This window comes from Heloderma suspectum, chromosome 2 (genome assembly GCF_057233095.1).
Source record: "Heloderma suspectum isolate Gila_16-S chromosome 2, 16-S_ref, whole genome shotgun sequence".
In the NCBI taxonomy this organism is placed as follows: Eukaryota; Metazoa; Chordata; class Lepidosauria; order Squamata; family Helodermatidae; genus Heloderma; species Heloderma suspectum.
The window spans coordinates 48,468,014-48,481,539 of record NC_139459.1 but is presented as its reverse complement, the minus strand read 5'-3'; the positions used below and the strand labels follow the sequence as shown (position 1 = coordinate 48,481,539).

Below are 13,526 nucleotides of genomic sequence, written 5' to 3'. Positions count from 1 at the left end.
AAATTTCTAAAGGCAGCTCCACATTCTGTGACAAAGATGGTTATTGATCATTAACGCTGCGTTAAGATGCAACTATGAGCTGAAACAGAAGGATAACAAAAAATGCCTCCCTTTCAGCGATTTTTCATTAGGTGAGCATTCATTACAGCAGGAACGTGAACCAGCATACATTCAGGGCCCAACACATGGTGCTCTCTGAAGCGTGACATTTAGGTGACAGCATGTAGAGAGTGAGCTCTTTGCATCTTCAATTGATTGCTGCTTTGTATGGGAAAAAATATTGCTCTTCAAAATCTAGTTGGCTACATTATGATGGCCTCTTCCTAGAAAGAAGAAAAAAGGTCTATTTCCAAACAAAACAATGGTGTCAAAGCTTTAGCTGATCAGTCCTCCGAACAGCCGTGAAACAGAACAAAAACAGCATGCGTGGGTGGGTCTTTCAGGAAATGTTTTGGCCTGTTTTTTCATGCAATGAAGTGTCCATTCCCAAATGATCAACTCAACTCTATTAAAATGACCAACAATGTTGCCATTTAAGAAAAAAAATGTTATCAGCTGAGTTGCATTCTACATAGTGTCACAAGCCTCTGGTATTTGGAAATAGGTTATCTCCATAAGATAAGGCCAGGTATTTATTATGTCTTTATTTTAACATGTATAGATACTTTTTCAGTCATGGTAGACTGGTCAAGTGAGCTTTCTAACATCTGTAAAATGAGAGCTATTAATCCCCTAGAATAACAAGAAAATAAACTCCAAATGCCTTCCTAAATTAATCTTTTTCAGCTGCTGTTCTGAAATATAAAAGGCTAACCCAAATTTCTCCTAGGAGCAGGTTCCTTAGGAGAAGAACCCACTCTGAAAACTCTTCCTGTTTGAATTCATGAACACATGGAACCTATACAGGGCCCTCTTAGAAGTTTAAACGAAAGTGTTGGCCCACATGAAACCAAGGGAAAAGGTTTATTTTTACTTGTTCTACTACTAAGGGAGAGTCAAATGCAAATAGTTCATTCAAACACCAAACTTCACTCAGGTAATCCAATCCTGAGAAAGGAGGTGCCTCTAGTTATATTTTGACAGCAGTTACTCAAAACTTCAAAGAGAGGGGTTTGGTTTATGTGAAGGAAATCAGAATACCAGGGCTGGATCTACCACCAGGCAAGGTGAGCTGTCTCAGGCAACAGATGCTGAGGGATGGGGTGGCGGCAAGGTATTGGAGGGCAGAGCCGTGTATGCCATGCAGCCTGCCCCACACCCCCTAAGTTAGCCTGTTTCCCTTAGGTGTGGTGGTGGATATTGTCCCATCTCCAGTGTTGGAAGATTTAACTGCCAGTCTGGTCAACTTCTGTACAATAGGGAGAGGTGCCATCTTGAGCAGTCCCTGCAGAATGCAATTCTCTGCATTTTTTATTATGCAGCACAATCAATAGTATATTTATTCAGTTCTCAGTGGGACTTATGCACAACCACTTAGAGCACCAATACTGGGCTTCTTTTTAAAGACAGGAGAGCAATTTCAGAAGTGGGGAAATTTAGAGCAGGCAATGATCAGGGGCCCTCCCGCCATCTTGCATCTGAAGCCTCACAGATGAACAACAGCTCAGACCAGGTAATTCAGAAGCAGTGGGTGGGGAAAGGATAAGTCCGTCCTTCCTCCCTTCTGCTCCTATACTCTACATTTGCACCTTCTGAAGATGTTTTGCCATTAAAACACACACCACAGTATAGCTCTCATTATGCACATAGTGTTTCTTTTTGAGCTAAAATTTAGATGTGACTAATATCCAGAGATATTACTCTGATATCCAAAGACCTTTTTTGACCCACAGAGGAGGTGTACAAGTGCCACTCAATCCAGGATGGTTCTTTGATACCAGACTGTCTCGTAAAAACACTAAGAGAAGCAAGCATGAGATTAAATAAGTTTTAAAAAACAGGGTAGCTTCTTTCTCCACAACAGTACAGGATTGTACGCCAAGCCTTTTTTTCTTTTACTTTGCCTTACTTTTTTGAACACTTAGTGTGAATTTCCCACTCACATTTTGCCACCAAATCTTCAAAAGCGTTACAATGCACAAAGTTATCTGCAAAATAATTTTATAAAAATACCTTAAGGCTTCCACTCCAGAGATCAAGTATGCTCTCTATTTGGGTCACTCTTTCATCTGACAGGCTTAAATCAGTCACATTTGACTCTTGAAGATCCTTTTGACTAGATGAAGATTCTTGTGAAGAACTTCCTTCTGAACGGACTGGGCAAAGTTCCTCTATGTCCGTATGAGCTGGCTCCTTCACGGAGGTTGAAACTGAAGAAATGAAAGCCAGTTGGGTCTCAGATACCATATTACTGAACTGTGTTGAGCTTGCTGGGTGGGTGCAAGTCTCAAACTAAATGTTTCCAAAGTCAATGTTGCCTTTCCCCCCCCTATAACACAGGAAAATCTTGTAGAACCTTGAAGACTAACAAATTTATTATAACATAAGTTTTTGTGGACTAGACTGCACCTAGTGCATCTGATTAGGTGGGTTCTGGTTCATGAAAACTTGTCATGCTATAATAAATGTGTTATTTAAGGTGCTGCAAGACGTTGTTGTTTTTGTTGCAACAGACTAACCTGGCTACCGCTCTGGAAGTTGTTTTTTTTTTAAATGTTAGAGCAGGCAAGATATTTCATCTTCAGAAATGGATACTTTCAATACCTGCAAGCTGCTGAAGGAAGAGAAGGTTGCTTTCAATGACAAGGGTCTTGGTTTCTCTAAATGCATGGCATTTTGTGCCATGTTACAGAAGTTTGCGTATTTGATAACGAAATACAGTAGAGGGGCTATTTATTACAGGGTTAGGGATGAAGAGGCAAAATCTCACTTCATCTAAGAATTACCCCTCATACATCTCTAGGTAGTGGAGAGCCATTGTACAAATACACACATCCTGCAGACCACATGCTAGACATCTCAACTAAATTGGGAGCACTGTGATATGAGAGAGAGAGAGAGAGAGAGAGAGAGAGAGAGCGCGAATGTCATTTCAATATACCGATGAAGGTCAGCGGCTGACCTCGGGCCAGACGCTATATCTCAGCCTAAACAGTTTTATTTGTAAAAAGCTCGAGTAATCCCCATTATGCTTGATTTGTATGTTAAGCTGAACCTCAGCTTTTAAGCAGTAAATATATGAACTAATCCTCTTCCTCTTCCCAGTAGTTCTACCTTCTATCCTTGTTGTCCGAGTAGACGTTGCAAAATCAGGAGTTCTTCCATGTTTCCTCCGACTTACTCCTGCAGTTTCGTGTCTGCGTTCACCCATTACTGGACTTTTCCCTCCTTCAAATACAAAGAATTATTATGTTTAGAGAGCTTGATATAAAGTCCTTCAGAGTTCTGCGCTTATCATGACACTGATTAAAACTCTTATATTGGAGCTAAAACCTGGTAATTACCCGCCTAAACTAAGTCTGTCTTCAATGGCTGCATGAAATAGGATGAAGGAAAATAAACTGGAAGAGGATCATGTCTCCAAGGAAATGGCCTCATATGCTCTCTTACTAGCTCTTGTCAGATGGGAGGTGGTGTATGGGCGGAAGCAGTAAGTGGTAAACTGTAGCGCACTTACATGGCATAGTTTCACCTAAATAAATGGAGCTGTACAAAGGTTTTGAGTTGGGCTACAAGAACAAGCTAGACACCCTTAAAGGTATCCTCAAATAATGTTAAATAAATGCAAATAATTTCCCCTCATGATTATCTGTGTTCCAAAATCTGCTATTTCCTGTTGAATGGAAAATTTCACTGAGAACAGGATTTGGTGGGAGAAAATAAAATAAATGCCATCCTTTAGAATATGCACACGCTCCTGCTGACAGCACAACAGAAAGTTTGTCAATGTCCTTCAGAGGCAAGAGATGCAAGTCTGCATTAAGACAGATTTACCCTGGTGTAAGAGTTCAATATCGGAAGACCAGCACCTTAGCAAGGAGCAACACAACTGGCTGGAGAGGAGTCACCGCTGCTTAGATCTTTATTGCATCACTCTTACAAGTTTCCAGATTTAATTAACTAAACTGATAAGGCAGGACAGGAAATTAAATTTTAGTGTTAAAAGCATTCAAATGCTAGATTTAACAGTACAGTGTGTTTTATTCTGATTTTTTTCCCTTATAATGTTGGAATCTTCTTTTGAACATAATTTTTATCCCTAGATCTATTATTTCAAAGTAAGGCTTGTTATTAGTAACTGGAGCTCTCCTACCAAAGTGTATTAGATCTAATCCATAAAATAAGTTTTGCAGTTCAAACTTTTGCAAAACCATCAAATCTCTTGGATGCACATACTACCAACAACTCTTCAATTTATGAGATGATAGCAATCCCAAATACAGAGTTCAAATTCTAATGAAAAGCTGGAGAGGATCAGGCAGATGAAAACTAATTTAACTAAACTTAACAGGGTGAGGATTTCCCACACCATTTTTTACTTGGTAGATGCTTTGGATGCTCAAGCTCCTTAAAGTTGAGAATATGCCTATCTAGATTGCAGTCCCCTCTATCTACATAGCCAGGACCTCTTCAAAAACAGTTGGTTTCTCTTTTATTTTTCTCCCAATCTGTCCACAACCCTAGCTCTCCACACATAAGGCTTTTCATGTTCTTCCTTCATGCATGTATCTGTGTGGGTGTACATATAGCACTCCACTTTCAGAAATCCTGTAATAAGGGAACATGACTATCCTTCTCCAGGAGACTTTATGCTAGTCAACAACTGATATCCATGACTTCATGAATCATCCCTCAGACACAAGGAACTTCAAAGGGGAGAGAATAGCAGAGTGAACATTAACAGACTATACCTCTTGACATGGGGATGATATCACTCTTGCCATACATATTTTAAAAGAATATATTTTGCACGCACAATCAAACATGTACTTCAACTTAACAAAAGGTATGTTGTAAACTACACAAGTATTATTTGTCACTAAGCGTGAATACTGTCACTTTTCTCAAAAGGCACGATCTGTTACAAAGGATGCCTATTTGACAACTATCTTGCTGCCTTCCATCCATCAAGATATTCCACCTACAGCATGTCCGCTGGCCAGAGAAGACTGAGCTGGGCCCACAGAGGCTGCTAATTAGACTCCAATGTCAGCTCAGTAGGAGGAACGCTACTGTCATCAACAGTACTTGATAGCTCTGTAGCTGCATCTCCAAAAAATTTCAGAGAGAAGGAAGAGGAGAAATTCCTAAGAGTATTTTGTGATATGGATTGGAATTTTTAACACCGCAAAATACTTTTAATAGTATTCTGTCATATGGTTGGTGCTTTTAACATGCAGCTAGTCAGAGCTTACCTTGCAAAACAGTTCTCTCTCCATTTAGGATACAAGTATCCAGTAGCAGACCATCTTGCAACTGTTCTTAGAACGGTTTAGAATTCTAGAGTCTTGCAATTATTTGAATCCTAGCAGTTTTGTCAGTGTACATAATTTGCTGTTGAAAAAGTGTGTTTGAAAAAGGTATGCTTGTTCGGTGACAACAGGAGCAGTTTATCCCCAAGTGCTTGTCTCTCATTCAAAAAGCAAGATACATAAAACTTGTGTGCAGATCTGCAGTAACAACTGAACAATGTGGCATCATTATTTGAATATTTTATTTACTATTAACTGAAGAAATCAAATCCCAGAGTTCTTTTCAAATAAATGCACGATCTCCTCATTTTACTCATAACTTATTATTTGAAGAGCTTAGTATGTGCTAGATGCTATACAGAAATAAGTACTGAAGGCTCAAAATCTACAGGAGAGGAACTGAAGAAAAGAGGAGAAATGCTACACAATCTGGTAGAGACTTTAAAAAAATGCAGGGAGCCACTGTGAGGTAGTAGTCAGACTAGAAAGAGACAGGTTCAGATCCCCACTAGTCATGAGTAGTCACTGGGTCACCTTGGAAGAGTCACTATCTTTCAGCCTAACCTACCTCACAGGGGTTTGGTATAGTTAAAAAGAGGGGAAGGAACCATGCATGTCACCCTGAGCTCCTTGGAGGAAAGGTGGCATATAAATGTAATAAATAAATAAGGGGAAAGGGTTAAAGAATACAGTTATGAAAACAGGAATAAGAAAGAACCAACAGGGTCCTCAAGTTTTGGCTGGCTCCCCCTTCAACACAATCCTATGCCTATTTATTGGAAGCAAGTTCCAATAAGTATTTGCTCGCAGTAAGGATACATAAGATTGAAGCCTTTGTCCCTGATTTCATACTGTACTTTTGCAGTAGGTATGGGTAGGGTTGGGATGGTTCCTAGCTCCAGCTTCAGATAGGAGGGGCTTGTTTGGGTGGTGGGCAGCTAAGGTGTTTCAAGTGTCATGGCTGCCCACCACCAAAATGGCCCGCTCCAACCTTCCCCTCTTGAAAAGGAGGAAAAGGCTGGGACTTGTTTTGGCAATAGACAGACCCAACCTTCCACTCTGAAATTGGAGCTTGTTTTGGTAGCGGGTGGCCAAGGCACTCGGAGCACCTCAGCTACACAATGCCAAAAGAGCCAGTTTCAACCTTCCTCTCTAGCTTGGAGCTGGAAAGTGGAGAGAGTATCTTTCAGCAATCCCCACCCCAGCTCCAACCTAGTAAGGAAGGTGAAGCTCCTCACATGGCCCTTGTCAGAGGGTGATCAAACACTCAAGCTGAAAGAGTATATCAATAGGAAAATTCAAGAAAGAGACAAGACAAGTTTTAATAATTTATTAAAGTGAGACAGAGTTTCCACACATAAGGGGTTACAGAAGAGACAGCAAGGCTACAAGAAGACCAAACTCTTAATGTGGTAAGAAGACTGAAGGATGATTACTGTCAATTGAAAGAGAAGCAAAAGTAAAGGTTTAGGGAGGGGTAACACAATAAATTCTGTCTTCTGTATATTAAGTTTGAGATAATGAGCCTTCTACCCATAGTGAGAAGAGGGGCAAGGAGCATGTGAGCCAGAAACCCTTTCTTGTTACCACCCAAGCAGAATCCTCGTGGCAATATACCAGGGGTGTTAAACCTCTTTCAGCCTGAAGGATGAATTGCATTTAGGAAAAACTCTGAAGCTGCATTTTAGCTTAAAGCTCTTATTGTCAGTAACTAAGCCTAGGAGGGGCATTTCAAACTTTTTTTGGGGGGGGGGCTGCACAAAAGCCAGGAAACCACTGGTGAGGAAAAAGGGGGAATGGCCATCTGGGGAACCCTGGAGGGCTGGATTGATACTCCAGGTGGGCCAGTTTTGGCCCCTGGGCCTGAGGTCCTACACACCTGCAATATACCATATAAAGGAAGCCCTTATTGTTATGCACAATCCGGAAACAAACCTCTGATACATCTAAAAATTAACAAACATAGTAAAGCTCCATTATCTACATATTTTTCCCATTCCCAGGCTTGCTTTGTGTTTCCTGGACACAACTAAAATACGCACCGGGAGCAGAAGCCGGGGACAGGACACATGACTGCCATTGTGCTGCTGTGTCAAGGTAACCGTAAAGCAAAACTGGGTCCATGTGGATAAGCCACAATGTATTGCAATCATTAAAACTATTGTACGTATATATGAGAAAAGCCTAGTCCTAGTAAGAACTACTGTACCTTAGCTTCCATGCAAATCCTTCCACTTACAACTGTCCTAGTTTTTTTTTCTTGCTAAGTTAACAATCTTTGCAATTTTGAACGAAAAAAATGTCTGTAAAAAATTGGAACTATTGGGATGTCACACTCCCTGAATGCCTTGAAAGATTAATGGCATTAAGATGAATTAAAACTGTTTCACATTTTCAACAAGTAGGTATTTGTGAAAGGGTTATTTTTAGAAATGCCTCAGGAAATACTGTTAGCTAAAAAAAACGACTGAAGCAAATTATTAAATATCAGTCGTGCTGTCTTTCAAATAAGTGAAATACCATAAAGCACCAGCTCGGAACATAACGAGCAGATATGAAGAATTGTACGTCTAGTTGGGCCAGAACTAGTCTAGTTTGTTTGAGGGATGTGTAAACATACAGCATATATGCAAGGTGACAAATTAATATGTGCTGTGAAATCTCCTTAACATAAATCTTATTATAAATTAAGACACCTTGAATTAAATGTCATGGCAATGGAAATGTATGAATAGCTACAAATAGTTGTGGCCAAATCAGACAAACTGTGAGTATATCTTAAGTGGTACAACGCAAAGTAACCCTAACCTGAGCTATGCGGAAGGGCTGCTGCAGTGTGACAGAGCACATGCTTGGCATGAAGCTCTCAGGCTCAATCCCAGGAATCTCCAGGGAAGATTCCTCTCTCAGACCCTGGAGAGCAGCTGCCAGTCAGCATCAGGGCTAGCCCAAGACACTTCTCTGTCTTAGGCAAGGGATGAGATGGTGCCCCCCACCAATTCCACGTACAGAAGCTTACTGGACCGGCAGCTGAATCTGACTTCAGCACCGGGGATGCGGTAGCATCTTCCACCTGCACCTAAGGTAACAGGTGGACCAATGTTCTCACTCAGTATAAAGCAGCTTCCCATACTCCTGTCTTCTTCATCAGGCAAATTGCTTCTTCCATTGTGCAACAGTTAAGTACAGGAGCACACGGGTAAATCACAGGTCATTGCCACCGCACTCTGCAATGTGCTCACTCATGAACACTGTTCAGGACAACCCATTTCCAAAACTAAGGCCATGGGGGGGGGGGATCGTCGTTCTATTCAGTGGGGGAACACATTCCTGCATTGCCATCTCTCATTTTGGCTAGCTGGAACTCCCTTCCCTTCATTTAATACCCCAACCCCCAAAGCCTTAATATCCAATTCCTATCACAAGTTACCTGCAGACTTCTGACGAACCTCTATGTGATCTGACTGCCGTAATGCACTTGGCTCAAACTTTGGGGTAACTACAGCATAACGAAGCAGTTCTTCATATTCATCCTATCATAAAAGGATCACAAAGAATGATAAAATCTGTTGCCAAGTCAAAGTACAAAATGAAAGAAATGTAAGTTGCCCCATTTGTATCTTTTTAAATAGCATGTATTAAATTGAATTCATAACTCTTGACTACCAAGCCAAGACAGCACTCTTGCAATCTGGCTTGTAATTCCCATTTCAGAAATATGTTTTCTAAATTGCATCATTACGAGCTCACAGTATTCACCGAGAGCAGAGAGAAAATAGAGTGTAGTCAGCTAGCTAGCGAGCCACTTGCAGTAGACGGCTGATGGTTGCTTTGCTCCTCTCCCAGTTCAGCAGGTATCACTCATCCATTGCCATTTTATAAGTCAGCAATGGCCCATGTTTGAGAGGAATAGAAAAAACTGCTAAGGCATGAACCTGAACGTGGGTGGATTTCGTGCTTTGACCTCCTCTCCCTTTCCCCTATGAGCTCCATGGGCAGAAGTGAGCCCCTTATGTAGGAGGAGAATGGTGGCCACTGAGCTGCTACATCAAGTTGGTGGTAAAGCAAAACTGCGAGAAGGCCCAGGAAGAGCATTGAAAGGAGACTGCAGCTCACCAGGAAGAAATTATGCCACAAGCCATCAAGTACCTCCAGAGGCGCCATTCTCCAGTCTCTGCTCATCTCTCTTCACACGCAAAGTGGGCTTCTGATCCCAAGGTTTTCCTGCTTGCCAAATCTTTTGTTTGTCGTGCCTTCCTCTATTCAACTTCCGGGGTTCTGCCACTACCCAGCGATACTTCACCCACTCCCCCATTGTGATGGCTTGAAAGATTGTTGTCTGTTTTGTAAGACTAACATTTCCAGTATTGAAATTAAGCTACAGTGATGCAAGCAATGTCAATATCAATTTGTTTATATGCTGTCTTTGTTTATACATGTATATACACCCAAGATAGTGTATATACACTATCTGGGTGTATATACACATCCCCTGGGATGTGCAGATGGAAATGAGAGGCAGAGCTGAGTATCATCTGCATACTGATGACTTTTCAGTCCAAAGCTCCTGATGACTTCCCCCAGCGGTTTCATGTAGATGTTAAAAGCATGGGGGACAAGATAGAACCTTGTGGCACCGCACGGGCTGATGGCCATGGGTTGAGCAGAAGTCCCCAGCACCACCGTCTTGGACCGCTCCTCCAGAAAGGACTGGAACCACTTTAAAACCATGCCTCCCAAGCGCAATCCAGATAAGCGATCCAGAAGGATACCATGGTCGACGGTATTGAAAGCCGCTGAGAGGGCCAGAAGAACTAATAGGGTTGCGCTCCCCCCATCCGTTCCCCGGCATAAATCATCAACCAGGCCGACCAAGGCTGTTTCTGTCCCATAACCAGGCCTGAAACCTGTTGGGAATGGATTTAAGTAATCAGTTTCATCCAAAACAGCTTGGAGTTGTGAGGCCACCACAAGCTCAGGCACCTTGCCCAAGAACGGCAAATTTGACACAAGGTGATAGTTATCTAAAACCATAGGATCTAAATTTGGTTTCTTCAGCAAGAGCCTCACCACAGCTTCTTTCAAAGCTGAAGGGACCTCACCATCCCACAAGGAGGCAGTTACCATTCCTGAGGCCCAGATATCCAGCCCAGCTCTGACAGATTTCACCAGCCAAGATGGGCAAGGAACTAAAGGGCAAGTAGTAGGCCCCAGTCCTCCAAGCAGTTTGTCCACGTCCTCAGGTTGCACAAGCCAAAAGGTATCCATAACATGAGATGGTACACTAGCCCTGTTCATATCAGACTTTGCCAAAACAATGGCATCCAGGTCAGCACTAATATGAATAATTCTCTCTGCAAAGTGTCTGGCAAATTGTTCACAGTGGGTCTTTGAGGGTTCGAGTTCTTGTGTTCCAAGGCCTACACCTAAGAGGCCCTTAACCACATGAAAAAGTGCCGCTGGACAACACTGAACAGATGCAATGGTGGCGGAGAACTAGGATTTCTTCATTGCCATTACCACCACAGAATAAGATTGCAAGTGGATTCTTATCTGTGTTCAGTTGCATTCGTCTTCCACCATTTGTGCTCTATCAGTTGTTTCATTGCCCTCAGCTCCTTGGAATACCAAGGAGCTGACACGGTTCTACGACTAGGTTGAGGACATTTAGGAGTGATCATATTGATAGCCTGGTCATCTCATTCCAAGCTGTGACCAGGACCCTGGCAGGACTGCCAGCTACACCTGCAGGAAAATCCCCAAGAGACCTCAAAAATCCATCTGGATTCATCAGTCTCCAGGGGTGGACCATCAAATTTGGCCCCCCATCCCTGAAGAGGTTACAGGTGGCCTAAAGGTCAAAACTGATCAGATAATGATCTGCCCATGCCAAAGGAGTCACTACTGGCTCCCCCACCTGCAGATCATTTTCTCCGAATCCAGCACAGAAAAACAGGTCCAAAATGTGTCCTGCCACATGTGTTGGGCAAGATATTAGTTGAGACAGGACCATAGTTGACATGGCGGCCATTAAATCCTGAGCCTCTCCTTACAAAGTAGCCTCGGCATGAATATTAAAGTCCCCCCAAACCATAAGCTTTGGGATTCTTGTAAGGACCTGAGGCTTTTTTGACCACCTCACAATCCTACTTCTAGTCACCAGGTCAGGTGCTTTGGTCAGTGTCTCTCCCCACACTGCCACTTTTAGGCTCTCACCCACAACTTTCTGTCTGTGTATTGTGATGCTTCACCACTCTCTCAATTTCTACCACCAATAACCCTTTTAGAGCTGCTTTCTTTCTTTCTGAAAGGTAACGCAGACCAAGCAGCCAGCACGTGGGGGTTACTCCACGAAACCCTTCCTAATCACAAAAAAGGAAACTGTCTTTTAAAATTGAAAACAAAGGTTTATTTGGTACAACACGACTGGAAATAGGAACTGGGTTGGGATGAGGAAAGGATATCAGGAATGATGATTAAAATAAGGCAACGCTATAAACTGCACAATATAACTTTTGCTTTTAGTTCTATATTCAAAATCTCTCACACTATCTGACACACTCTCTACCCCACAGACTATCTCACTAGATGTTCTCACTCTTATCTCCCAATCTCAACTCAGACTTCTCTAGCTGTACCAATTCTACCTTCCTCCCAGACTGATCTGACTCCCTAGAAGCGATCACCCCACCCTTTTTCTGCACAAGCTCTCATCCAATCACACTGCATTCCATTCTCACTCAGCCACCCCCCCTTTCTTCCACTTGCCAAACTGTCATTCTTGCCCGCACTCTGCCAAACCCCGCCTCACACTCACCTGTCAATCATTCCAGATACATACCAGCCACCCAACATATATACAAACCTTTACTATTTGCATATTGTGCATGTGGAATCGCCACAGTTCTCAACATCATGCTCGCGACCACCTCAGTCAGCTCAGGCAGGGAGACTGTTGGGCAGTGGGGTGGGCCAACAGAATCCCTATCCTGTCTCAGGTGCCCAACACCAGGAACAGACACTCAAAACTGGCTGACTGTTGGATAGGGCATCTGACCAGGGGGATAGAGTCCCTCTAGACCAAGGCTACCCCTCCTCCCTGCCCCTCTAGTCGAGCTTGGTGCTGCACAAGAAATCCTGGCGGACACATTTGGAAGAGACTGACTCCTCCCCATTCATCCAACCAGATTTCGGTAACACAAGCCAGGTCAGCATGTTCTTCAGCTATAAGCTCAGAAATGATATTCCCTTTTTGAGTAGCTGAGCTGGCATTCATCAGCACCTTTGGGCTAGAGGGGGCCGCAGGCAAGGTTGAGTTGAGGTTGAGGTTGGAAGGCAGACTAGAAGGGGACAGAGCACACAGGTGTCTCAAGTGCCTTCCCCTCTCCCGATGTTGTCACCTCCCACCGCCATAATTTATTTATTTATTTATTTATTTATTTATTTCATTTCTATACCGCCCAATAGCCGAAGCTCTCTGGGCGGTTCACAAAAACTAAAACCAAACAACACACAATAAAACAATTTAAAATATATAGAACATTAAAACCACAATATAACAATACAACCACAATAAAACCTAGCAGCAGTACAGGAGTTTAAAATACAGATTTAAAACAGCAAAGATAAAAATTTAGAAAGCTAAAATGCCTGGGAAAATAAAAAGGTCTTCACCTGGCGCCGAAAAGAGTACAATGTAGGCGCCAGGCGAACCTCACTAGGGAGCTCATTCCAGAGCCGGGGTGCCACAACAGAAAAAGCCCTCCTCCTAGTAGCCACCCGCCTCACTTCCTTTGGCAGGGGCTCATGGAGAAGGGCCGCTGATGATGACCTTAAGGTCCGGGCAGGCACATATGGGAGGAGGCGATCCTTCAGGTAACCTGGCCCCAAGCCGTTAAGGGCTTTGAATGTTAACACCAGCACTTTGAATCGGGCCCGGAAATGGACTGGCAGCCAGTGCAGCTGGAAAAGTACTGGCGTAATATGAGCTCGCAGGCCAGTCCCTGTTAACAATCTTGCTGCCCTATTTTGGACCAGCTGAAGTTTCCGGACCGTTTTCAAAGGCAGCCCCACGTATAACGCATTGCAGTAATCCAGACGAGAAGTTATCAGAGC

General features: G+C 42.9%; 1 protein-coding gene across 3 annotated transcripts in view; it reads right to left on the bottom strand.

The window, feature by feature from the left end:
* POC5 (POC5 centriolar protein) overlaps positions 1–13,526 on the bottom strand; it is a 46,667-nt gene that overhangs the window by 19,760 nt on the left and 13,381 nt on the right. For 2 of the 3 annotated variants that reach the window (XM_084833438.1, XM_084833440.1), the window contains exons 3-5: positions 8,842–8,944; positions 3,214–3,327; positions 2,113–2,309 (exon numbers count right to left, since the gene is read on the bottom strand). In XM_084833438.1, coding sequence (XP_084689564.1) covers positions 2,113–2,309; positions 3,214–3,327; positions 8,842–8,944 — 414 coding nt within the window. The remainder of the gene's footprint in view (positions 1–2,112; positions 2,310–3,213; positions 3,328–8,841; positions 8,945–13,526) is intronic. The other variant, XM_084833439.1, reaches the window with a different exon arrangement.